We start from the raw sequence: 25,233 nt of genomic DNA, 5'->3' as shown, positions 1-25,233 counted from the left end.
TTTCGAAGTACAAATATGGTCCAGCGTTTCTTTTTTTTCCCCCTCCTCCTAACCCTCTTTGTGGTGTGGAAGAACATAAACAAAACACCTCCTTATATTATTACCCCAACCACACACCTCAAACCCCAGCAAGAATAACAAAATATATAAATAATAATAAAATAAAGATATTAAAAAAAAAAAAAGAGAGAGAGAGAGAAGAACACCGTAGGGAAAGTGGTTAAATAATAGTTTTAAATAATCTTTAGCCTCTATGGGATAATCTAGTCCAGGTTTGACCAGTCTGAGTATCGTGGTTTTTGATCTAATGTAGTCAACATGTTTTTTTTTTGTATTTACACAAATTAAAAAAGGTTTTACAAATGTGAAAGAGGGTTTCAGACAGCGTCGATGCTTTACATTAAATGTCTAATATGTTTTCACAACGTTTTGTTTTCACAACAAAAGCAGAGGACTGGAAGCTAAGCAATGCAAGTTACTTTTCCCTTAAATCTCCCCTTTATTACTGAATCGGCAGCCGTGAATCGGAAGCTAACTTCAGCTTCATCATTTCGGCACATAGACTGTGTAACGTTGGATAAAAAAAATGTAAACACAGTGCTGCCCTCTCCTGGTTATCGACGTGGTTACACCCTCTGAAGTTCCGCCCACTCCCCCACCCCTTGTTGAACTGGGAATACTATTGGTTGAAAGCTTCTAGCAACTTTTGCAATATGCATATGATTGGCTGTCAGAATTGACAGTTTGTCACTAGCCACGCCCCCCTTCGCCGTAGTGCCCACGCGCGAGGATACGCTCTACGTTAGACGCTATTCCTGAAAGTCACTACGCTGATATTCAGCCGTAGTGCTGGATCCGTGAATGGAGCCTGCGTCACCTCCTTTGACCACACGCTTTTTGAACAAACTTAAGTTTTTGGCAGCACTGAGCGCGCTCCTCTTCTTGTTAGGCAGCTAGCGTTCCGGGGACACGAGCAGCACCTTGAAATAGACTTTCGGGACCAAAACATGTCAGCCCAAATCATAAGCGGGAAAGAGGTTTCAGCGTGAGTAACTATTTTTATGACACACATTTTTTGAATGCACATATTGATAAAATAGCTGTCATGTCGCATGGCGAAACAACAGTGTATTGGCTAATTAGTCAGCTAACTAGCCCCCTGAGGAAGTAGCTAAAGTTAACGTCTGTTGAGTCGCAAACTACGTATTTACATGACTATGCACGTTTAAAATGCAACAGTTTCGACAAACTGTCCGTGCTGGCAGCAGAACTTCATAACTTAGCTGAATTGATTGTACATGATCCTGCCCACGTGAATTAAGTGTGCCAACACTTTGTACTATTATGGATAACCAGCTGGGAAATCACAGTATGTCTCTCAAGCTGCATGGGATATTTGACTTTTATGCAAATTTGTCTAAATTATAATTTTGCTGTTATACATAAGGATCACTGAAAACTTTGGGGGGGAATGATTGCAAATCCTTCAGCATTAACTTATGTAATAGGCTGTGGTTGTGATCTTTGCCCTGTTGTTACAGTGAACTCAAGTAGTAAGGCTGACAAATGCCATTCATGGAACTTTAACAATCATGCATGTTAAATGTTTGGAGAACAATCTGCAAATAGGTTTTTTTTTTTTTAGTTTTCTAATAGTTCCAAGTTTGCATGAATCTAAATTTTAAGTATTACCTAAGGTATTTGGATATATATTTGGCAAAGAGACGAAACCTTTCATTTAGTTGCATGTGCTTGTCACAAGACATGGCAGCCTGCACCCTGTTAACTGCCCCTCACAGTACTCATTAGTCAAATTAAATCCACAGTGTCTTCAATAGGAGGATTTACATTCATTATCTCTGAAGCTTTACAAAAGCTGGCATACCAGTGATTGTTCTGATCAAGCGACCTTTTTGGACAGAGGTTTATTGATGAGATTATCTGTACCTTTCAGGAAATGCAGTTTTCTACAACCCGTTATCCTGAAGTGACACACAAGCAGCACTGTGTATTTCATAAATGTTTAGAGGAATATGGCCTTAGTTGATCAGTAACCAGAATGGGATCCCAACATGCTGTTGGATCATTATAATGAGGACAATGTTATGGTGCAATATGTTATATGATGGTTTTATGAAATCTGGATATGAAATATGTGATTGCCTTTAGTTTTTCTGACCATCTTATGTGAATGAATAAGTAGCAACATTGTTCTGGTCATTTTTAAAGTAATGACCTTAAATAATAGTGTCAGCAGAAGAGCTATGTTTTTTTTTATTATTTGCACTATATCAATGAAAACATGTGTTGTGTCATTGGTTACCTCTGCATTCTAGTCTTTGGATGTTAAATGCCAGATGTGTAAATGACGCTTGCATGTGTAGTGGAGATTGATGGCTGGGATTGGAAAACCATGACCAATTTTACAATGTGAAGGCCAGACAGCATGTAATTGCACAAAACCATTACAACAGGAAGGAGTGGGTTCAGCCTGTGGCTTGTGTACCATGTGGCCCTTTCTTTTTCCTTTATAATGTCTGTCACTGAACAGAGATTAAGAATCCAGTTTATTCTGTTGTCTTGTGTTTTCAGGCAGGTGAGGGAGCGTCTGAAGAAGGATGTGGAGCAGATGAAGCTCCAGGACCCAAACTTCAGACCTGGTCTAGTGGTTTTGCAGGTAAGTGTTAAATGGCAACTAGAGCGTATTGCAGTTAAAGCACATGTTGTTATTTTTTGTGTGCTAATTTGGGCATATGATTTCTCATGGCGTTCCCCTGGAGATGGTCTTAAGGTAAGGATTTTGGTCAAAAAGTGAAAAAGTGTGCCATTGTGTGTCCCTGCATGTTTGTAGTGTGTATAAATGTGTTCCACTGAACTGAAGTCCCCTTTTTGAAGCTGAAGACAATTATGTATGTCCCCTGGCATCATTAACACACACACACACACACACACACACACACACACAAGAATAACACGAACACCTATGAATCACGTTTGAATAAGTGGTTTAAAAACAGCAATAAAAACATAAAAACATTAAAAATCAATTAATAAAAATCTACAGAATATGATAAAACAAAGTAAACACCAGTGTTAAAAAAAAAAGATTAAAACCTAAAGTTAAGTCTGTAATATGACTTCAAATTAAAAGTCAGATTAAAGAGACAGGTATTGAATTTCATTTAAAAAAGTTTGCCATTCTAATGTCCAGAGGCAGCTTAGTGCTGATGAAAGATGTATGGATGATCACAACCATTTAAAGCTTTATAAACATTTAAAAACACTTCAAATCAGTTTTTAAAAATGTTATGTGTCTTTGCAGGTTGGAGACCGGGATGATTCAAATCTGTACATCAGCATGAAGCTGAAGGCAGCAGAAGAGGTAAACAGATCATTTATGCAAAATGTGTACAAAACACTTTTACTGGACTCTGTTTATGATCTGTCCAAACTTCCAATCTGATTTCTTTTTCTGTTCACACAGATTGGAATAAATGCAACGCATATGAAACTTCCCAAGACTGCAACGGAGGCAGAGGTGAGACTGGATGTCAAGTATTACTGCAACTTATTTTTATTTGCCTGTACACATACACGCACAGTAACAGGCTTTTAACACAAATTCCTCTCAGCCCAGGACTAACTTTGCTTTTCATACACACACATTGCTCACCTTAGCCCAGGTCTATACGATTCACACTGTAACTCTACCAGCCCTGGGTTAAATGTCAGTCGAAACATCTAACTCACGTTAACATTCTCGGTTTCTCTTGTTTACTTTGCCTTGATTCACACTGGTAACTTTAAGCCCGGGCTAAGTCTATTTCCTGGGGATAACCCCACAAACACATGACTAACCCTGCTCCAGAACAGGGTAGACAAGCCCCTGGCTAATGTCAGGGTTACCCCCGTTGCAGGGTTCCTACAGTCATGGAAAACCTGGAAAAGTCATGGAATTTCACAATTGCATTTTGCAAGCCTTGAAAAGTCATTGAATCAGTAAAAATCATTGAAAGTTTTGGTAGTCATGGAATTTTGTTGTGTGTAATGGAATTGTTACAGTAATCTTGCGCAGATAAGCTTCCACATTAAGTAACATAGGGACAAATTTATTTTCTATAGCTGTTGATGTAATGTAGCTTTAATATGCTCTGGTATGTGAGGTTTTATTTACCATCATCTACATGTATGCCAGCCACCTAAAATAATGTTTGAATAGAGTTTGAATCTCTTTAAAAAAAAAAAAAAAAAAAAAAAAGCAGACAAGTTTGGTATGGATCAAGGATTTAAGGATTCTTTATTGTCATTCCAGCCATGCAAATACACGAAAAGAACAAAATGTAGTATTCAGGTCTCTGTGATTATTAAACAGTGAACATTATAGTTAAACACTGGATCGACAAATAAGTAAATAAAAAAATAAAAGAAGTTAGCAGTTCAGAAATAATAAAATCTTTAAAAAAACTAGAAACATTATTGCAGCATGCCCCTGAGGAATATAAATTATACTGAAAATATTAAATTATGAGAAAAAATGATGGTTCCTCAGAAAGTCACTGAGCCTGGGGCTAAGTGCAGTGTGATAACGGCTCAGGACACTCACATGAATCCTTTAATTTTATTGTTTTACATAGTTAGCAGGTGGTTTTCACTGCAGTAAGATTGGGGTTAAGTTTTGGATTTGGATGCTGTTGTTGCTGTAACAAAACAAGAATATAAAGCTCACATGGTAAATGACAAACTGAAAGTACCAAAAGTGTAAAGGCTGTCTGTCTGTCTGCAGATTCTTCACAGCATCACTCAGGTGAACGAGAACTCGTCTGTCCACGGCCTCATCGTGCAGCTGCCTTTAGACTCCATCCACAAGATCGACACGGAGAAAGTCACCAACCACGTGGCCCCAGAGAAAGATGTAGACGGGTAGGCACAGACATAAATATAAAGATCAGGGTGCTCATAATTAAGGTTTTTATTTGTGTTTCTTTGTTTCCGTTGAGTCTTGAGATTCTCTTCATTATTCTAATCTTATTATTCTGATCTTTTTATAGACTGACCAGTATTAATGCAGGAAAGCTGTCTCGTGGGGATCTGGGTGACTGCTTCATCCCCTGCACACCAAACGGCTGCATGGAGTTGATCAGACAAACTGGTGAACCCAACATTTAACACCCTTTAACAGCCGTTGCCGAGTTAACCCTTTGAAAACTGAGCAAATTGACCTGATTGCAATGTGCAAGAAAAGAATAAATGACCCAAACATAAGCAAAAAATAAGTAGAAAATTACAAAAAACATACCTGAAAAAATAAGTTCACATACACGCACAAGGCTTGGAAAATGTGCTTAAAATTATAATAATTCTGTAACATAATTTTAAATATGTAATTATGATAGTTTATGATAGCAATTATTAACAAAAGAAGAAATGACCCAGAAATTAGCAAGAAATTAGTAAAAAGTACAAGAAAATTACCTGAAAGTTAGTAAAAATGAATAAATAAATAATAACAAAAAAGAAAAAGAACTCTCCTGAAAAAGTGCGGAAAATTTAAAAATCAATCATTTAATAATCAAATGTAATTTTTAATATTTGATTATTGAAAATATTGTTTTTCCATAGCATTTTTCTTTTTTCCCTAGACACTTTACTTAGCTTTTAAAAATAACTTTCTAAATCTAATAATTTCTTGCAGTTGATGAAACTGCAAGAAGCTCCTAATTGCCCTTTTTTCATGTTTTTGAAGAAATTGCAACAATTTGCTCAGAGCTGAAAGGTTTAAATACTTGTGAAAGGTGTGTGAAAGCAGCACATGAAAAGTGATGTCGCTCCAGGTTTCAAAGGGTAAAATAAAACTGTGTGCTGTGAGAGTATGTGACGAAGAATCAAATAAGACTAGAGGGAACTGATGAATGGATGGCTTCTCTACAGGTGTGTCTGTGGCAGGAAAGAGAGCGGTAGTGATTGGTCGCAGCAAGATCGTGGGCGCACCGATGCACGACCTGCTGCTGTGGAGCCACGCCACTGTCACCACCTGCCACTCGAAAACCGCTGATCTCCCTGGAGAGGTACAACACCTCAACCCAATCCCGCAATATAGTCTCAGTATTCATTTTCCTTTTTGTCATTATGTGACCCAACACTGTTACAATCTGAGCATATAATGTGACCACTGAGATTTCTTGTTGATGAAACTCCATAAACCACTGGTTTGCGATGACGTGCTGGGAATTATAGATCTCTACTGCCATCCAGTGGTGTAAACAATAACATCATGTCTTGCCAGATTTGGAACATTTCTGTGAACTCACCTGAAATTAATGTCGGCTAAGCCTTGCATGATTTCTTGCTATTCTCTTATTCATGACCATTGCTGTTTTTGCGCAGGTGAGCAAAGCAGACATCCTGGTCGTCGGCATCGGAAAAGCTGAGATGGTGAAAGGAGAGTGGATCAAGAAGGGAGCAGTCGTCATCGACTGTGGTATTAACCACATCCCAGGTCCGACTCTGCATTCCTCTCTGCTTTAATTCTGACGCTCCAGAGTTCAGTTAGTCAATCAGAGAAATGTTGTGTCATTTACCACAAAATTTCTCTCTGTGTCTTTCAGACGAGACTAAAGCAAGTGGGAAGCGGGTGGTGGGTGATGTCCACTACGCCTCAGCCAAAGAGCAGGCCGGCTTCATCACGCCTGTGCCCGGAGGTGTGGGACCCATGACTGTGGCTATGCTGATGGCGGTAAGTTTTGTCTGCGGATTGAAATCTTCTTGGCATGTTCGTGTTTTCATTGCTTGCACACTTATTAACTGAACCACCGTATATAAGTGGGAAATTGAGATTTGTTTTTTCTTTAGCCTCACGTAATCTAGATGTTAAAACTGTGTGTTTGTGTGTAGAACACGGTGTTGAGTGCAAAGCGTTTCTTGGAGAGCCACCAACCAGGAAAGTGGAATATTTCTTATACCAAACTCAACCTCCAGAAGCCCGTGCCGAGGTTTGTACCCTCATCTTCCCCGTCTCTCAGTCATGCGCTCTGTTAACTTGGCACTGCTTTGTTTGATTTAGTACTACACATGCAAGAAGAGCTGGTTTAAAGGCAAAAATTGCCACCTTTTATGTGGATGTAAATGATGCTGGTGGTAAATGTAGTTGATTGAAGCAATTAATTCCTCAGTTAACAGAGAAAGTGAAGTTCTCCTGCTTTCGTAGTCTTGCTGGCAGTGCCTATACATACCAGGATGTAATGTGCTCAAGCTTTGATGACCGTGACATAGCTAGGTGGCAAATGTACTCGCTCAGTCGTCATCTGTCCTCTTGCCCCTGCTGATCTTGGTTGTTTTTTTTGTTTATTTGTAGGATTTTGAAGAAAGTCTCCAGCAAAAATGTTCAGTCATAGTGATGCACACACAGCGTTTTCGCTCATGGCTTGTAGAAAAAATAGATCAGAGGGCAAAAATGTTGCTTCAGATCGTGAGCGGACCACAGAGCTCTGTGTCCTGTAGAACAGCTTAATTGGTTACTCTCGCCTATGCAGCCTCTGCCTCGACCTCCTCCTGCAGCAATTGTCCTGCTGTGTTTTGGGATGCAATTGCTGCTACTTTGGAAACATAATTTGTTGCCAAGTGAAGAGAACAAGGAAGTCGTGTGTTTGAACTGCATCAACAGCATGTACCCAATCCAAGCTGAAATAGCCTGTAGTTCCTTGCCTCCAACTATGTTACTGTAACATCAAATGACATAGGTAGAAGGGAAACACATTTTGCAGCTGCAGACTCTGCTTCCTCTGTCAATATTGCAAACTCTGAGGATTCTGTTGCTTCATTGGACAACATTTACTGTCAGCATTGATTGGACATCCAATAAAAAGGCAAATTTTCCCTTTTTTTCCCTTTTTCCTTACCTCACATTAGAGCTATCTGAATGTGCTCTTTGTCTTTCAGTCCTTTTTGTGTCTTCCTTTGTTCAGATACAAAAAAGTGATTTTGTGTGATTTTCTTTGAATCTCCAATAGCGACATTGTGGTTTCTCGCTCTGTGGTGCCCAAACCCATCGACTGTCTAGCAAGAGAGGTTGGCCTGTTGTCCGATGAGGTGGAGCTCTACGGGAAGACCAAGGCCAAGGTTCAGCTGAATATCATCAAGCGGCTGCAGGCCCAGCCAGACGGCAAATATGTGGTGGTCACTGGGTACGCTGTCAGCACTTTATCTGCCTTAATTAACATTACTGTTTGTTTTTCTGGAGTTTTTTTTATGTTACAGTCAATATCTTCAGATAGTATATAGCTTTGTTTGTAATGTCATGTTTTCTGTTACACTGCCTAGCAGGTTTATACAGCTGATCAGTTTCCTACTGCATAATGCCATTCAAAAGTAGTTCAAAAGGATTATTTCTAGCTTTGCAGTCCATTATGTTTCATGCTGATAAGATTTTCTGTCTGCAGCATTACACCCACCCCCCTTGGTGAAGGAAAGAGCACCACCACCATCGGCTTGGTCCAGGCGCTGGGAGCACACATGAAGCTTAATGTGTTTGCTTGTGTCCGACAGCCTTCGCAGGGACCCACCTTTGGCATTAAAGGTGTGCTATGGCAAAAAAAAGAAATAATATAGTCAGTGAGAGGTTCTACAGTTTAAAAGCTGTAAAAATGTACATTTTAACGTCTCATGATGTAGTCTTCTGTCTACAGGTGGTGCTGCAGGTGGTGGATATTCTCAAGTCATTCCAATGGAAGAGGTACTACAATGCAAGTTAGAAACTATGCTGCTTGTTTAAAAAATCAAAAAAGGCAAAAGTGCATTTGATTAATGAGTCTGTTCATTTTAGTTTAACCTCCATCTCACCGGTGACATTCACGCCATCACGGCTGCCAACAACTTGGTGGCTGCTGCCATCGATGCTCGCATGTTCCATGAGTCTACACAAACTGACAAGGTGGGTACTCTATTTTGTCATCATTATATCAAGAAATATATACTTTTTGTAATGAATGGATTGTGACTGTCTTTGTCTCTCTGTGTGTCATCCTCAGGCTCTGTATAACCGCTTGGTCCCGCTCAGTGGAGGACAGAGAAAGTTCTCTCCCATCCAGATCAACAGACTGAAAGTAAGTGATTGTGTCAGAGACTTGTATGTTTTGGCTCACAGTCCAGACAATGCTGCACATTACACATCTAAGTTTTCTGTATTGGTTTTAGAAACTGGGCATAGAGAAGACTGATCCCTCCACTCTGACTGAAGAAGAGATCACCCGCTTTGCCCGCCTGGACATAGACCCCAGCTCTGTCACCTGGCAAAGAGGTATGATTAATCCTCACAACTCTGAAGTTGTTGGCCTCATTCAATCTGTTTATGAAAGATTGTGAGTGTAATGATCCTTGTGTTGATTTAGTGTTGGATACCAACGATCGATTCCTGAGGAAGATCACCATCGGCCAGGCGCCAACTGAAAAGGGATACACAAGAGAGGTATGAAGAGAAATCCAAAAGAAACTGTCGCTCACTCAGTCAAAGCCACTCTGTTACACCAGAGAGTTTGTTTGGCTCCACCCAGTGACTGTCAGAAAAGACACTGTGGTAGGAAACAATGCAACAACAAACCCTATTTTAGAGTTAATTTAAACCTATAAAAAACAAAGTGAAAGATAGACAAAGATTCCAAGAGTTCACAGCAAAATTGAGAATTGTTTAAATTTTTTAACAATAATGAGACTATGGGAACAACGGTTATATTTAAGCTGTTAATAATTTACATGTAATTCTATAGCTATGTATTATTGATTTTTAAAGAATGTGTATTTGAGGATAAAATTATTTGATTTTATTTATAACATTTTTAAAACTTGAGACTAAAGTTTTGGTGCGGATAAATCATGTCTATTTAAAAATTTGAGTACGTCCATCTCTATGAACCTATCCACACCACAGCTGAAACTTTTGTATTTCACAGTGAAGGAACAAGGACATTCTGAAGCTGTCTCAATTCCTACGGATTTTAGATGCCAATAAAAAACAAGCAAACAAATAAGATGACAGGGTTTCAGGTTCCCGAGGATCCATTATAAGTCTTGAAAGGCACTGAAGTTTGAATTGAATTAATCATTCTTAAAAAATAAGGTCTTAATTGGTATTAAAATGTCTTTAATCAATCTTTCAGAAGTCTTAAAAATGTTCAGACATTGGAAGAAGGATTTGGGGAATTTTTATTTTTTATTAAATCTAAAAAATAATTGGTAACATATTTTTTTTACAATATATATATATATAAATTAAAACTTTTGATTTCAAATTTGGTTATTGTAATATTGGTCTTAACTTTCATTTTGTGGCATTTAAATAATTTTTAAAAGGTTTAAATCTAACTTTCCTGAAGCTGAAGAAACCCTGCTTTTGCTCATGAGTTTCTTGAACATCAGTGTAATAATTATTATCATACTGTCACACAACATTATGGATATTGATCTTGCAAAAAAGTGTCTGCTTTGATAAATAAAATAAGTAGTACATTGTCTCTGAGTTTGCTGGATTGTTGTCGATCATAAGTAGTCATGCATTTTCTATCTTTGTCCTCCAGGCTCAGTTTGACATCACAGTGGCCAGTGAAATCATGGCGGTGCTCGCCCTCACCAGCAGCCTTGAGGACATGCGTCAGCGTCTGGCAAAGATGGTCGTTGCCACCAGCCGCGGAGGACAGCCCATCACCACTGAGGACCTGGTCAGTGGTCAGGACTCCTCTATGACGAGACCTTATGAATAAGTACCTGTGGGAACAAGGTTCCTTTAATGTAATGTTTTTCTCTGTAGGGTGTGAGTGGTGCTCTAACTGTGCTAATGAAAGATGCCATCAAGCCAAACCTAATGCAGACCTTGGAGGTGGGTAAAGCACACACATGCTGACTTATATAGTTCCACTGTGAAGTAACTTTATAAGAAAAAAAAGTTGCCTTGAGTTATCGGCTCTTTGTCACATGTGTTGCATGAATCCACAGGGGACGCCTGTGTTTGTGCATGCTGGCCCATTTGCCAACATCGCTCATGGCAACTCCTCCATCCTGGCTGATAAAATAGCTTTGAAGCTGGTGGGACCTGAGGGCTTTGTAGGTAAGTTGGGCTGAGAAAATGGCTCTATGCTATCATGTTTTTCAATTTTTTTGTGTCTGATCTTAAACTGCAGAGCTACAATAGATTATTTGTTTATAGTTAATTTGATGGAAAAGCAGATGTAATATAATTGACTAATGTTACTCAGTATTCCTCATAGCTGTGAGTCTTTTACTATTCTCTTTACCTCACAACCACTGTGCCCTACAGTGACGGAGGCTGGCTTTGGTGCTGACATCGGCATGGAAAAGTTCTTCAACATCAAGTGTCGATACTCAGGCCTCAGACCCCACGTGGTGGTGCTGGTGGCCACCGTCCGAGCTTTGAAGATGCACGGGGGAGGTCCGACAGTAAGTTTGCTTGAGTTTTCCTCACCAATCTAATAACAATATAATTAATTTTATTGAAAAAACAAAATGTTCCTTTATCATTTTACACGATATTTGTATTTCTCTATTGTGAATTCTAGAAAAAAGTTTCTGCAGCGTGCACATCTAAATGTAGTAAAGACTAGGTGCTGGACAAAGCGAAAACAGATTCCCAAAAATAAATAAAGTCCGCACACTGGCGAATGCTCCCATGAACATTTATTAAATTAACTCCACGCGTATGACGTTTTGGGCCATAACCCTTCTTCAGACATCTTTTGTGAATTCTAAACATTAGCATTCACACAGTCACAATAAATACTTCCTCTGCATGTAACAATGTTGCACCCTTCCTCAGAGAGTGCCACACTGCTGGGAGTGTTATTACATTTCCTGCAGAGTGTACGTCACAGAGCAGTGACTTATTCATTCTCACTTCTTTATTCACACAGTTTTTGGTTTCTTAATTATCATGAAGCAAATCATTTAAAAAAGCCTCTGATGTGTAAGGTTTATTGAGTTCATTGATTATTTTTGAATAATTAAAAGTTTGACTTATTGTTTTGTTTAGGTCACTGCAGGAATGCCACTGCCTAAGGAATACACTGAGGAGGTAATGCATTGCAGCAGATCTTTATTTAAAATGATATTTTCCTGTTGATGAGCCAATAAATAAGTTTGTTCAGAGATCCTCTGGTTAATAACATGTCAAGTGTGCAGCACGGCACATTGTTGTATACAGTTAAGACAATATAAAGATGTACATAAAACATGTATGTTGACTGAGAATTGCTGCTCTGAAAAAAATGGTCATAAGTTTATATGTACCTGCATGTAGAACCTTGAGCTGCTGGAGAAGGGCTGCAGCAACATGAGGAAGCAGATAGAGAACGCACAGCACTTCGGCGTGCCAGTGGTGGTGGCTGTTAATGGTTTCAAGTAAGTGATGGGTGACGACACAGTGGCAATGGCTTCAAATTATCTATTTGACCAAAAACATAGACATAGAGAACTTTTTATTCAGCAGCTCAAGAGCCAGATAAACACCAAAAACAGATATTAAGAAAGTGAATACTGGACTTATGGAGGCTTTACAGTATAAAGTGAAATATGTCTGTTTTTTTGTTTACAGCTTATTGTGTTGCCCTTAAGAGGCCAAAAATCAATATAGACAGGTTTACAGCAGGATCAAAGGACTATGAATTTATTTTCTGTTGATTTATTGTCCCAACAATTTATATTGTAATAGGGTTGACTGGCTGAATAAAAGCAAAGAAAATATTGCCCTTACAACAGATTAGATGACAAATATCAGGAAAGAAAAGTTTCTTGTATTTCCTACGTTTTTGTGAGCCTGTCTGTATCCCTCCTTTTGGATGGAAGCCTCTGTGTCTGTTTATCTCTATAATACCTTTTGTTGTTCTGATCCGTCCTGCAGGACCGACACCGAGGCTGAGCTGGACCTTGTCTGCAGCGTGGCCAAAGCCGCAGGAGCCTTCGATGCCGTGCGCTGCTCGCACTGGGCTGAAGGTGGAGCAGGTGCAGTGGCCCTTGGTCAGGCTGTCCAGAGGGCCTCCGAAGCCCCGAGCAAATTCAAGTTCCTCTATGAATTGGAGGTACCATCACATTATGTGTCACAAAATTGGTCGTAAATGAAATTGCCAGAAAACATGCATGTTATTATTAGGAGATTCGATTCATCAGTCAGAGACCCATTAGTCGACTGAGATTTCTTCTGAATTGTCAGTGTGCTTTGCAGTGTACTTTTCGGGGCTTTTTGGTCCCTACATTTTGCTGCAGAGAGAACACTTTAATGATACTCTTTGATAAAAGCTGCAGCCGACGTGATGCAGTGGCACTGAGAGGAAGAGTCACTCTGCACTATGAGGCTCTGAGACAGCATTATCTTCTCTTTTCTGCTCAGAAATGGTGGATTTGCAGTGAACAGCAGCTTAATAAGACACAGACTCTGGCTTTTGTTTAGTGTTGGCGCCGTAAGCTTTTTTACCATTTTAAGTGAATGCCACTGTCACATTGAATGTCCTGCTGATCTGTTCAAATTGTAAAATTTTATACGCAACAAAAACCCTCAATAGTCAGATGTTTATTATTGAACAACCAAATCTGATTTGAATTACAAAATTCTGAGTTGAGTACAGCCCTTGTCATTATATTTGTTTTTTTTCTGTAAAGGGGAATAAAGATGTCTGCATTTGTAAAACACTGCAAAGAAAAACTTGGGTCCTAAACTCAATCAAACATAAAAAATGTCCTAGTTTGGTCTGGATGGCATTAGTTGGCCAACGTGTTGATTATTGTTTTTGGGTATATCTGATTCCTCTTTAGCTTCCTATTGCTGATAAGATCCGAATAATCGCCCAGAAGATCTACGGGGCGGATGATATTGAGCTTCTCCCTGAGGCTCAACACAAGGTGGAGCTCTACACCAAACAGGTGAGCATCTGTCCCAGTCAATATGTCTTCCCTCTGTCTTGTCAAACCTGTTTGTAACTGGATGGAGAATGCTTGATTTGGCTTTTAAAAAGACTTAATACATTTCTTTTCTCCCCTCTTCTCCCCTCAGGGCTTTAGCAATCTGCCAATCTGCATGGCAAAGACTCACCTGTCGCTCTCCCACGAGGCAGACAAGAAGGGTGTGCCCAAAGGGTTCATCCTACCAATCAGAGACATCCGAGCCAGTGTGGGCTCTGGCTTTCTGTTCCCGCTGGTTGGCACGGTAAGTTTACAAAACAATGCATTTCTTTCACACTGTGTTGGCGCAGACTCACGTCTGTGACGTATTAGCATGCGACTCTTCACTGCTCTGCATCTACACACCATCAAACAGCGTCGCTGTGTAACTTGATTTTCTACATTCATCTGTCTGTCTGCATGGTGTCTTATTAATAAAAACAAAGCATTAGTAATACTCAGCCGTCATAATCTTTTCATTTAAATGACAAACACATGATGTCACTTGCTGTCAGCTTTGTTAAAACACACACTGCTGTGATCAGTCTGTGCAGACACTGTGTGTGTAATGACCTTCGACTGTAGTGATGGGCACAGCAGTTCTTTACAGTCTACTGGATCACTTGAATAGAAGTTTTTGTTAAAGATTTGTTTGGATTGTTCAGAGTTTGACTGGAGCTCCGACTGCGTGTTGTCCCACTCACTGAACTGAAACACAGCTGGCAATAACACTCCAAGAAGCATGGTGATGGATGTTCAAAACACTAGTAGGCTTATTTCTTTTGCAGCCACCACACTAACCGTCATTATCAAGTGAATCAACAGAAGGAGAGGTAGGCGGGTTATGGGAGCAATAATGGAAAGGCGAGCCTCTTATATTTGGGAGCAGCCATATATGAGGGCTTTCTCGGAGGTGATAGTCCACGATTTCACAGAGGAATCGTGGATTCAAAACATCTGGATGAACTACTCAACTCTTGAACATTTATGCGATGCAATAACTCCTGCTGCATCATGCCCGAGGGAGCCAGTTCCTACCGACAAGCTCATAGCCATAGCATCATGCAACCTATTAAATCCAAAAAAGTGTTTCCTTTGTAGTTTTTTGCCAAATGTGGCTTTTTAGAATCGCCTGAAATACCACCTCATGCGAGTGTAAAAGCTTTTTTGCTGTACATGGGAGTTTTTGTTTCCATTTGGTGCATTTATATTCGCAATATCAATTTGCACAATTTGAAGGTTAATGGAAACCCGTCACTCTTTCTCTCTTTAACACTCACACATGCTGCAGCGCATAGTCCTCGTCTCTGTCCTACCTGAAGTCCTACTCTGTAATGTACAGAACTCATATTTTCCTAATTATTAAATAAAATATTTGGTTTTACTTTCTACTTTAAGACTTTAAGATATGCGAGGGAGCAGGAGGGAGAGGGGCGGGCTTGAGCCACTCAGCAACTGTCCATCACGGCTCATGTTCACAGTTTAGTGATCACTATATGTGATTCACTCACTCATTGAATAGCTGCATGTTCGCTCGCAGCAAAACATTAATTCTTTTGAAAAAAACGTTAGTGGATGACACATTACTCAGTGAAGAGTAAATGGATAAATCCATTCATGCTCTTATGACCACATGCACTCAGGAAGAGTAAAACAAAGCATTATATTTGTGTTTTGTGTGCAATGTGACACCACCTGTGTTTGCTGAAGGTTACCTGCAACTGTGAATGAACAAGTATCCTAATCAGAGAATGCAATGAACAGTTGCTTTCATTTTCAGTTATTCAAACAATTGAACCATAAATTATTTAATATATAAAACTTAGAAAAAAAGTGCTAAATGAGTCACTATTCCCCATACCCTGAGAATATATCTAAATGTCATGTTTTATCCAACCAACTGTCCAAAAACCTCCTAAATAAAATTTTGAAATAATGTTTTTAACAAAGTAAACCAGAAAACCCTTACAAATCCTCACAATGAAAACAGTAACAAATCTGACTTTTTATTTCACCACGATTGACTTAAACAGTTAATCTACAAATCAATTAAGCAACTAATTGTTTCAGCTCTAACAGAGACTCATTTAAATGCCCCGCTAATAAAATGAGTCTCCATGTCATCCCTTAAAATTCATTATGTGTCTGCACAGAAGTTGTTGTTCAAGTTCAAAGGCTGCATTATATGTGTATACTTTTTTATATAATTGATTGACAGGAGATTTAAAAAACGACTTTCTTTTGCCGTCCTAGATGCCCACCATCCCTGGTCTGCCCACCAGGCCTTGTTTCTACGACATTGACCTGGACCCTGAGACTGAACAGGTCAATGGGCTCTTCTAAAGCGCGCCTCTGCACTGTACGATGGTAAGAAAGGTAGTAAAGACATAAAGTTACAAGTCTCATACAGGCACAGATTTTAATAGTTTGCGTTGGTTGTTTTCTTTTTTCCCTCACTGTGTAGACCCAGCGTCCCCCACTGAGCCTTAATGAGATGTGATGGACTCATTACTGGAAGCGCCATGAGCTTGTCTGCTGGTGCTGTTTTTGTTTGTTGTTTTTCATTCAGACACTGACATCTGTAAATAATTGATTTGCTTTGCCCAGAGGGCTGCAGATGGGTAAATCAAGAAACTTAATTAATCACAGAGCAGTTTACCCCCAGAGATTGTGTACGAGGGAGAAGTGTCCTACTGACAATTCTTTCAGATGCATCTCTCGCTGCACATAAACAGGCAAAAACCCTCAGTGAAAATAATAACAGGCCTATATTATATTTTTAAGTGACAAATCTAAACTCCTGTATTGACCACTTGTGTATATTTTGTGTGCAGTACACCAGGAGCATCTCTTCCAGGCCACCGTCCTTCCTCCAACTCTGTGTGCCTTTGAGATACATTTAGTATTAAAAGAAAAACATCGGAACCTGAAAATAATGTTGATTTACAAGATGTCTCTTTTTCTGAACAACCTTCCATCCATCGCCTGTCAAATGTCCCATTTTGTCTGTCCTTTATTCTAATTGACTATTTCTAACACTGTCTAACACTGCTGGAGAAATCATTGTGTTTTAAATCAGTGGTTTCAACTTTTTTTTGTCAGAAAACATCAAATAAATTGTCCATGATGACCCACTTATCAGCCCTTTTTTTGAGATGTGTTATTTTTTGAGATGTGTTATTTTTGACTGTACTTGTTGAACCTGTTTGTGGAGATGGAATTTTGAGATTCAAGATTTATTTGTCCCTGGGGAAATTTGTCTTGTACATAATTTGAATTTGTTGTCTGTTTGATTATTCCGTCACTTTCACGCCTTTCTGTGCATTCAGTCTTATTTTATTACTCTTGTTGTGTTTTTTGTTTGTTTCTAAGCTAGTGGTCTACCTAAAGATTTGTTGTACATATGCTGTATGTTTTTTGTATGTATGTTTATACATATATACAAACTGTGGTGGCCAAATTTGGCCCTCAATAGGGTGCTGGGTGGCCAGGCTTCCATTATGTAATCCACAGTAAAAATGAGCTTTGTTTTTTTTTTTTTTTACTTTCAACATAAATAAGGTGCCAGAGTGCATAAAAATGATTAAAATAGAGCTTGTTTAATAATAATAAAAAAAAGTGGCAACACATGGGCGGATTATGAGACTATGCGCCCCTGGGCACAGGTACACAAAAGGCACCACTACCTCTTCTAGATATAAGCAAGACACAGAATTTGTGGTATTTTGGCCTCTTGTTTTGCGTATCTTTGGGGTGATTTTATGTCTTTTTTGTTGTTTTGTGTCTCTTTGCAGTGCCTTTTGGATCTCTCTGTGGTCTTTTTGAGTCTCTTCCTGGGCACTGACTTTTTACAGGTGCCATTTTGGGCCCCTGAGCTTGTAGGATAGGCCTGTACAGTGAGTGAAGAACCCTTAAATCCCATCCTCAAATCTGAGAAACACTTTGTTGTCCCCTGACCTGTGCAGGGATGCTTCACAGGATCTATCTAATTTATTAATTTTACCTGCTAAATACTAATAATGTGTTTATTAACTGGCCTCCTGTCATCTTGCAAAAGTGGCCCCTAGGCAAAGGAAGTTAATTATCTGTTATTTAGAGTAGGACAGCCAGACATTTCAGTGCACAAAAATATAGAGCATGTGACAAATAAATCTTTTAATCTTAAGTGTAAGTAAATATTTTAGTGTGCATATTGAGTGATAATTGTATATTTGTGGACACTCCAAACTGAGTGATGATTGCTAATGCTCTCGTTCAATAGAAAATGCAGGTGAGTGTGTCATGATCACATGCTGAGAATTTTTTCTTTCACACAGAAAAAAATGAATATAGAAAATGTTTTCCAGATAAATGCATTTTTATATCTAAATTAATCAGGAAATGGTTTCTGAAATGCACTTCCAGGATCCAATATCATTTGCTCAAATATCCTGTTTTATTACAGTGGCTGTGTACTGGCGTGGTTGGCAATTCCTTGCATCGCGAAACACGTCAGTCATTGCATCTCCATGGAAACCAATGTGCCCAGTTGCTGTTAGAGCTCTGCTGAGCATCTGAGGCGTAAAGAGGAACATTCAAAGGGGTGCCAAATACACTGCTGTGGAGTGAAATAAGGGGAAGCAGCAGAGATAACTGACAGGTAAGGAACATTTTTCATGCATGTGGCTACAGATATGTTAACTGACGAACAGTCCAGATGTAAAACTTGCATATTAGAACATCTTTCCTTAAAAATTAGTGCAAATGTGATTTGTTCATGTGTTTAGGCGACACTTGGGCCATAACTTTTTCTTTTGAAAACATATTTCATTGGATAGTAACATATTGTATGCACTAGCATAAATATGTATCAATGGATGAATCAGACAGCAGTGGTCAAAAAAAGTCTTATCAGCATTTTGTTCAAAGGAGAGTGACTCAGTTTTGCACAGATCGCAGTGAGACAATAACAGATGGTGTGTCACTGTAACAAACTGCAAAGTGGACATTAGCTGTGCCTTTTGATATTTTTAGGAGAATTTATATTAAACAAATGCTTTTCTATCAGCAGGAAAACTGTTAAAGATCATGGATCATCTGAGGGGTAAGCTGACTTCTTCTAAGTGTCTCCTGGGAACATCAAGGATAAATACTGGAAACGGGAGCATTGCAGTGTGCAGGCACAATAGCCTAAACTGCACATGTAACGTTATTGAGGTTTTTGTGCAGAACTGTGATGTGAAAATCAGTGAAGTTAAAGCAGCATCTCCCACAGAGCATCAGAAGCACTCAACGTCCACGAGTCCTGAAGTTCACAGATCACACCAAAATCATTTGACACGAAAACTGAATGCTTTGAAAAAAGTTTTCTCAACAGCTGTCAGCTGCTTCACGTGCACCCTGAAAACTGAAGATGGAGGCAACCATGATGGATGTGAATATCACGCCATAACAATCTTCAACAGACACACCAGAGAGTCTGTGGACCTGAGCACCCAAGAAATACATCATTTCAGCAATACAGGATACAAATCGTCTGTGGAAGAAAGGGAAGCAATCAAAAGCAAAACATTTGAACTCTTGAAATCTTTATTTTCTCTGCGGCTAAAAGCATTTTGGAAGCAGAAACCCAAAAAGCCTTTTCCTTTCTTCCAGAAGTATAATGAAGAAACTGAGTATATGGCAGAGGAGATAATAGTCCTGGCTAACAAACATGCTGATGAGAGCACGACCCCGAGCACATGCTCAAAAACCGAGGTAAAACACCTCTGTCCTGGGATGCTGACAGTGAGTGTAGATGTTGCGGCTTTTACATCCGAGATCACTGAAGATAATAAAGCCTCTAAAACACCTTCACATGTAAGTGATGACATGAAAGTGATGGCAGGAATTCCCAGTGAGGGTGTGACTGGTGGTGGAGAGACTCACATGATCGCACAGTCTCCACGGGACTCTTGCATGACTCAGAACCGCGCGGTGAGTCCTGATTATGGCCATTCTCCAAATGTGGACGATCTACACAAACAACAAAGCACTCCTGATGTCATCTCATAGGGAAATGCATTAGAGCATGTGGCAGTAAGGGATAACATCAGACTTCAGGCAGCATCCAGCAATGACTCATTCTCAATTCACCACAATGCTGCTGCAGAAAAAGGCCCAATGGGAGACAAAATAACAGCAAACACCAAGACAGATGTGTCTTATGGTAGTTTTTATGTAATGATGGTGCACTCTGAGCAAAATGCAGAGGAACAGTGCGAGGCAAGAGAGCTTTTCCTTTTAGAAATGGCACTCTCTGTGGTTTAGGTTGCGATAAAATCTGCACTGAAAATGTTTGAAGATGAACTACTGGGTACCTCTACCCATCTGGATGCCTACAACTGTATATAATTATAGTGACAAAGCCATTAGTTTTGTGGATATTAGGGTTGAGCCAAGTACTCAGATAAAAGGAGCATCTCACGTGGATAATGCTCTTTTTACAAGTATGACTATTATGTGAATAAGATGTGTCAGTATCCGTACTTGTAGAAATATCCTCATTTGGGTATTTTATCTCTTAGTTTTGTAATTAAAAATGAACTGAAGCTGAATCCATTTCCAGATTAAGTCCCAACCAAATCTGGTTTAAAGTCCACTCATTTCAAATAAAGATATGGATACAGATTATTTAGGTCACTGACCACATACAGATTACAGTGTACTTGCTCATCCCTAGATTATGTTTGTCTTGAAGACGGCAGCAGAAATGGTTTGTGTCTAATATTTTGTGTTCTATGTGGAAATTTTTAGGTTTTTATTGTCTACAAGTGAAACTTTTGGCCTTGTAATGGTGCTACAGTAGGTCAAAAGTCATTGAAATCAACAGAAATCATTCTTTGGAAACTGTAAACCTCAGCTGATTAGCTGCTGGGCCCAGACCTTTGAATCCACCCACAAAAATGAGTTTGAGTAGACTGTTTAAACAAAGTGGAACAAGTTCACAATTCTGTCTAATATCAGGTAACCAAGCCTCCGTGTGGTAAGTTGATTAAAAAAAGTAATTTTGGAATATGCAACATATAGGCAATAAAATTAACAAAATTATGAACTTAAAGTGTTAGTTTGACATTTTGGGAACTACACTTATTCACCTTGATTTTTTGCATCATCATCACTGTTTGCTGTTCTTAACAATGCTTTTGTATTTTAATTGATATCATTTATTCTCCATTATAGCCTTTAGCTTAGCTTAGACTGTAAATGGGGTATAACTGCTGTATTTGTTGTGTGAACAGATGACAAAACTGACTTGCAAGCACCTCTAAATCCCACTTTTTAACATGTTTTGTCATGTGTGTTTATCCCATAAAAAAATTAGTTGTATGCTATACTATGCTAAGCTAAACTAAACTAACTAATTGCTGGCTGTAGCTTCAAATTTGCACAATAAACATGCGATTAGCAGTTTATGATGACTTATATTCTGTTTTCTTGTTTATAATGTAAGTATAATATTTTGAAATATTCCCATGTCCCTAATCCTTCGTCTATCATCCTCACACTTAAACTGAATTTAATTTCACCAACTCTAACTCTATCCTATGCCAAGGTTCTCTCTAAATATTTGTTTACCACATTACATTGTTGTCACAGACATTATATTAATGTAATCTGATCTACTGTTATTGATATTATGCTTCATCATCAGGCATTTACTGTCAGCATTAACAGATCTGACAGTGGCAAGACTGGCAGCAGCAGCAAAACGGTTATATTATTTGTAAGAAACTCACATCATCATATTCCTCCGTGTAACACCACCCTGCATAGTTATCAGCCAGCTCTGCATGTTTACCACCTTCAAATTATAGAGACAAGCTCATATCCATCTGTTTTGGGATAAATGTGTTAAAATTGAAAAAACTGACGTTTTGTTTGTGTGAATAAATAATACACCAGTCTAGCATTTTTCTGTATTAGTTTATTGGAGATGTACTGTATTCTTTACAGTCATTATGTCAGAAAGGAGATTAAAGGATTTTTCATCATTCATCGTCACCACAATGACCGCCATGACCAGCATGACCACCACGGCCACCACGGCCGCCAGGACCGCCACGGCCGCCACGGCCACCACGGCCACCAAAGTCGCCATGACCGCCATGACCGCCATGACCGCCAGGACCGCCAGGACCACCACGATGACCGCCACGATGACCGCCTCGACCACCAGGACCACCCTCCTCATCAAAATCACCTTGTCCTCTCATATTCCGTCCATGTTTTTCATCCTGTAAACAACCATAAGAACAGAGATGAGCCAGTGGAGCAAACCAGTTTGAAACTCACGACAGGAACATTAGCAAGCGTTAGTCACCACTCTTAAACACTGCAGGTAGACAAACCGGCTCACCGTGTTTTCACCTGTGATGGCAAGACCAAAAAAGAAAAAATATTCAAGTTTAAAAAAAAATTTAATGAACTACATTTTGTCAGAAGCAGTAGCAAGTGGACAGTTTATTAAATAGCTTCTAATAGTTGTTTTTCTAGAGAGGCCCTGAGGGTCAAGTGAGATTTTTTTTTTCTGGTGATCCATTTTCCAAGTTCAATTTCTTTTTTCATGTATGAAATAGAAAGAGAAAATTATTGGATTTTTTGCGAGAAAAAACATTTTTTTGGCGAAAAGAAAAATTGCACTTGGTTCCACACATAAAAAAATAATTATTTTGCAAGAAATGCTTGTTTTTTATTTTGTGAGAATTTTTTTTTCTCACTCGCCACTCAGGGCTTCCGTATTTTTCACAACACATGCTGATTTTTTTTTGCACTGAAAACAAAGCATTCTTTAAATGTAACATAAAAGATACTTACAGTCACTCATTTTGTCTCGACAAGTGCAGGATAAAATCTTTCCCTGGAAAAAAAACTAACAAAAAAATAGAAAGTTAGTTTTCCAAGCAGTCATTACAAATTAACAATCTTGCAGTTCCACTACATACCTGTGGCAGAAATCAAAATGTTTTGTGTCTAATGTTTGCGCTCAGTCTGTATTTATAAGGTGCTGTATAATAAAAAGGGTTGGGTTGGGTGTGTTAACCCTGCACGCAAGTCTCATGCTCTCATGCTCCAGAGCTGGAGGGATGAAACTGTCCAAGCTGTAACATTACAGGGCAGCTTTTGTTTCAGCCTGAATCATCAAATCTTTTTTTGCCTTCATGCACTATTTACTTTCTGCTAAATTGCTAAATCATCATTTTATGTGACCTCAGTGACTGAATTTTGCTCATTATTCATTATGAATGTGCCAAATGGTCAACAAAGATCATGACCATAGATGCCACACATGTAAAATCTTGTTCTTTAAAGTTTCTTATAGATAAATATAGTGAAAGCACATATTTGCCTCTAAAATGTGATTGAGTAAAAAAGCATAGAGTTAGAACACTCTAGTAAAATTGTACTTCATTGCAAGAGTGACGAGAAAACAAGACACTCCACCAGTCATAAATGCATAAGCAGTACCACCCGTTTACTACATGTAGGTGCATGTTTTTTGTTTTGTTTCTCCACTAACTCAAACAGCAACAACAGAAACAGACTGTCCTTTTATTTATAATACTTATACAGATCATAACGTTAGGACACACATTTTGGCACACCTTGTCTTAAGACATTCATCCAAAATTAGATGTACAATGTCACATGAGGTGATCTAAGAAGTTCATAGACAAACAGTTGCCAGTCCAGGTGAGTTTCGAAGTACACACCCAAATTATGACCAGAAATGATCCGTCTTTTGCTTTCCGAGCTGCAGACATGTCTACACATTTTGTATACTCAGATTTTGGTCAAGCTCTATCTCAGGCCACATTTAAATCTGAATGAAATTTTTAGATTTGTGCACTAACTTTGGCATAAACAGGCTCACAAAAAATAATTTTCATCTGAACACATTTGTAGGGCATGCTGGTCGTGACATTATCTGCATAAACACCAAGTTATGTTAATTTGGGTGAGACACATGGGCCTATCTGAACTCAAAACTTTGAAATTCTACAGTTTACATACTAAAATGTTTAAGACTGCAGCATTGCTCATATTGTAGCTAATTGCACCTCTAAGACTTTAGATTTTATTCTTTTCAATAAATCAGGTAACAAAATAGATATTCAGCAGTTGCCAGCTTTTTTTTTCTTTTTTTTTTTTTTAGTTGAGCAAGTTAAGATCAGTTTAACTGATTCAGACTTTTCTTCTAACATCAAAACCTTTTTCTGTTTCATGCTGTAAGGGGACACGGTTTATAGTGAACAGGGGCCTCTGGTGGTGAGGACTGCTCACAGACTTTTTATCTTTATTCTTACTATGTAAAACAGAGACACTAGTTTACAATGCAGATGGTGTTTCATTACTAATTGAAATTTTTTGCTGCTCACAATAGTCTTTTCTCTGTCTCGTAGGAAATAAAATAAAATATTCCTTTATTAGTCCCACCACGGGTACATTTGGATTGTTACAGCAGTAAAGGGATATAACATAAAACTAGTAAGAGTGATAGAAATTGAATGAAAATACTAGAAATAGAAATAGAACGAACAGTATAAATAGTAAAAAACAAGATGCAAAAACTTGAGCAAAAAAGCAAAAAAAATGTCTAAACCAACTGCAGGTAGAAAATAATTGCACAGTTGGCTTCTTTTTGGAAAATTGGCTTTCTTTTTTTAGGAGAATTAAGGAGCAAAAGAATATACCAGAATATATCATCATACAGAGTTCAGACTTGAATTTGATTTCTGAGATAAATTCTGAAACTGTACGGGCTAATTTTAAAGCCAATCAAGTTTTCTTTTGGATTTACCTGTTATCTCAAGAGCACATTAGACAAACAAAGATGAATGCAGTGAAAGAGAAAAGGGATCTTGAATTAGGATCGGGCTGAAACAAGAGGGAGGCTTTTTTTCAGGAGCTGAATTTGATAAGTATATGAAGATGGTCAGAATCTCCTATTAATTGTAAATTGAGCTCAATTATATTAACAAGACATAGGCTGAACAAAAAGAAGAGATCTTATTTTGAATTGTCCTTTCTCTGGGTGTTTTTGTCCATTTTCCTCTCATTTCAGTTTCATAGTCTATTATTTTCATACTATTATTGTCTATTTCAATTCCAGTAGATTTTATTTAAAATAATAAATCTGAAATATTTCTTATGTAATGTAATGATATTTATTAACGATCTTAGCCATCAGGCTGGGAGGAGGTCAGGAGGTCAAGGGTCAGGAGGTCAGGACTCCTTCGTGTGTTTTGGGCTCCGTTTGACAGTTGATTTGGCGCCATGTAG

The 25,233-nt window shown here is 38.7% G+C and overlaps 2 protein-coding genes across 2 annotated transcripts; one reads left to right on the top strand and one right to left on the bottom strand.

Moving 5' to 3' along the window:
• The first annotated feature begins 933 nt into the window (after positions 1-933).
• mthfd1b (methylenetetrahydrofolate dehydrogenase (NADP+ dependent) 1b) lies at positions 934-17,070 on the top strand. Its single transcript, XM_042501017.1, has 28 exons — positions 934-1,045; positions 2,593-2,677; positions 3,323-3,382; positions 3,485-3,538; positions 4,784-4,920; positions 5,049-5,149; positions 5,929-6,065; positions 6,385-6,496; positions 6,606-6,733; positions 6,892-6,989; positions 8,007-8,180; positions 8,436-8,572; positions 8,682-8,728; positions 8,819-8,926; positions 9,024-9,098; positions 9,190-9,292; positions 9,384-9,460; positions 10,566-10,706; positions 10,796-10,864; positions 10,981-11,092; positions 11,303-11,442; positions 12,032-12,073; positions 12,299-12,399; positions 12,899-13,076; positions 13,807-13,914; positions 14,045-14,197; positions 16,186-16,299; positions 16,397-17,070. Exons 1-27 carry the CDS (start codon positions 1,008-1,010, stop codon positions 16,273-16,275), a joined length of 2,805 nt encoding a protein of 934 aa, XP_042356951.1. The 5' UTR covers positions 934-1,007; the 3' UTR covers positions 16,276-16,299; positions 16,397-17,070.
• Positions 17,071-21,862: 4,792 nt separating this feature from the next.
• Positions 21,863-22,930, bottom strand: LOC121953202 (protein FAM98B-like). Its single transcript, XM_042500140.1, has 4 exons — positions 22,896-22,930; positions 22,768-22,822; positions 22,310-22,320; positions 21,863-22,187 (listed from the first exon to the last, which is right to left on the bottom strand). The coding sequence occupies exons 2-4, from the start codon at positions 22,775-22,777 to the stop codon at positions 21,942-21,944; spliced, it is 267 nt and encodes an 88-aa protein (XP_042356074.1). The 5' UTR covers positions 22,778-22,822; positions 22,896-22,930; the 3' UTR covers positions 21,863-21,941.
• Positions 22,931-25,233: the final 2,303 nt, after the last annotated feature.

The sequence above is a fragment of the Plectropomus leopardus genome, chromosome 14 (genome assembly GCF_008729295.1).
Source record: "Plectropomus leopardus isolate mb chromosome 14, YSFRI_Pleo_2.0, whole genome shotgun sequence".
NCBI classification, from domain to species: Eukaryota; Metazoa; Chordata; class Actinopteri; order Perciformes; family Serranidae; genus Plectropomus; species Plectropomus leopardus.
Note: the sequence above shows the minus strand (reverse complement) of the source record. Positions and strands in the feature narration are given on the sequence as shown.

Excerpts from the sequence above, each read along its gene's own strand:
- mthfd1b (XM_042501017.1), top strand. The coding sequence starts at position 1,008 with ATGTCAGCCCAAATCATAAGCGGGAAAGAGGTTTCAGC. Across the intron at positions 9,293-9,383 it reads CTCTGTCACCTGGCAAAGAG|TGTTGGATACCAACGATCGA; the intron begins GTATGATTAATC and ends GTGTTGATTTAG. Across the intron at positions 12,074-12,298 it reads CTAAGGAATACACTGAGGAG|AACCTTGAGCTGCTGGAGAA; the intron begins GTAATGCATTGC and ends ACCTGCATGTAG.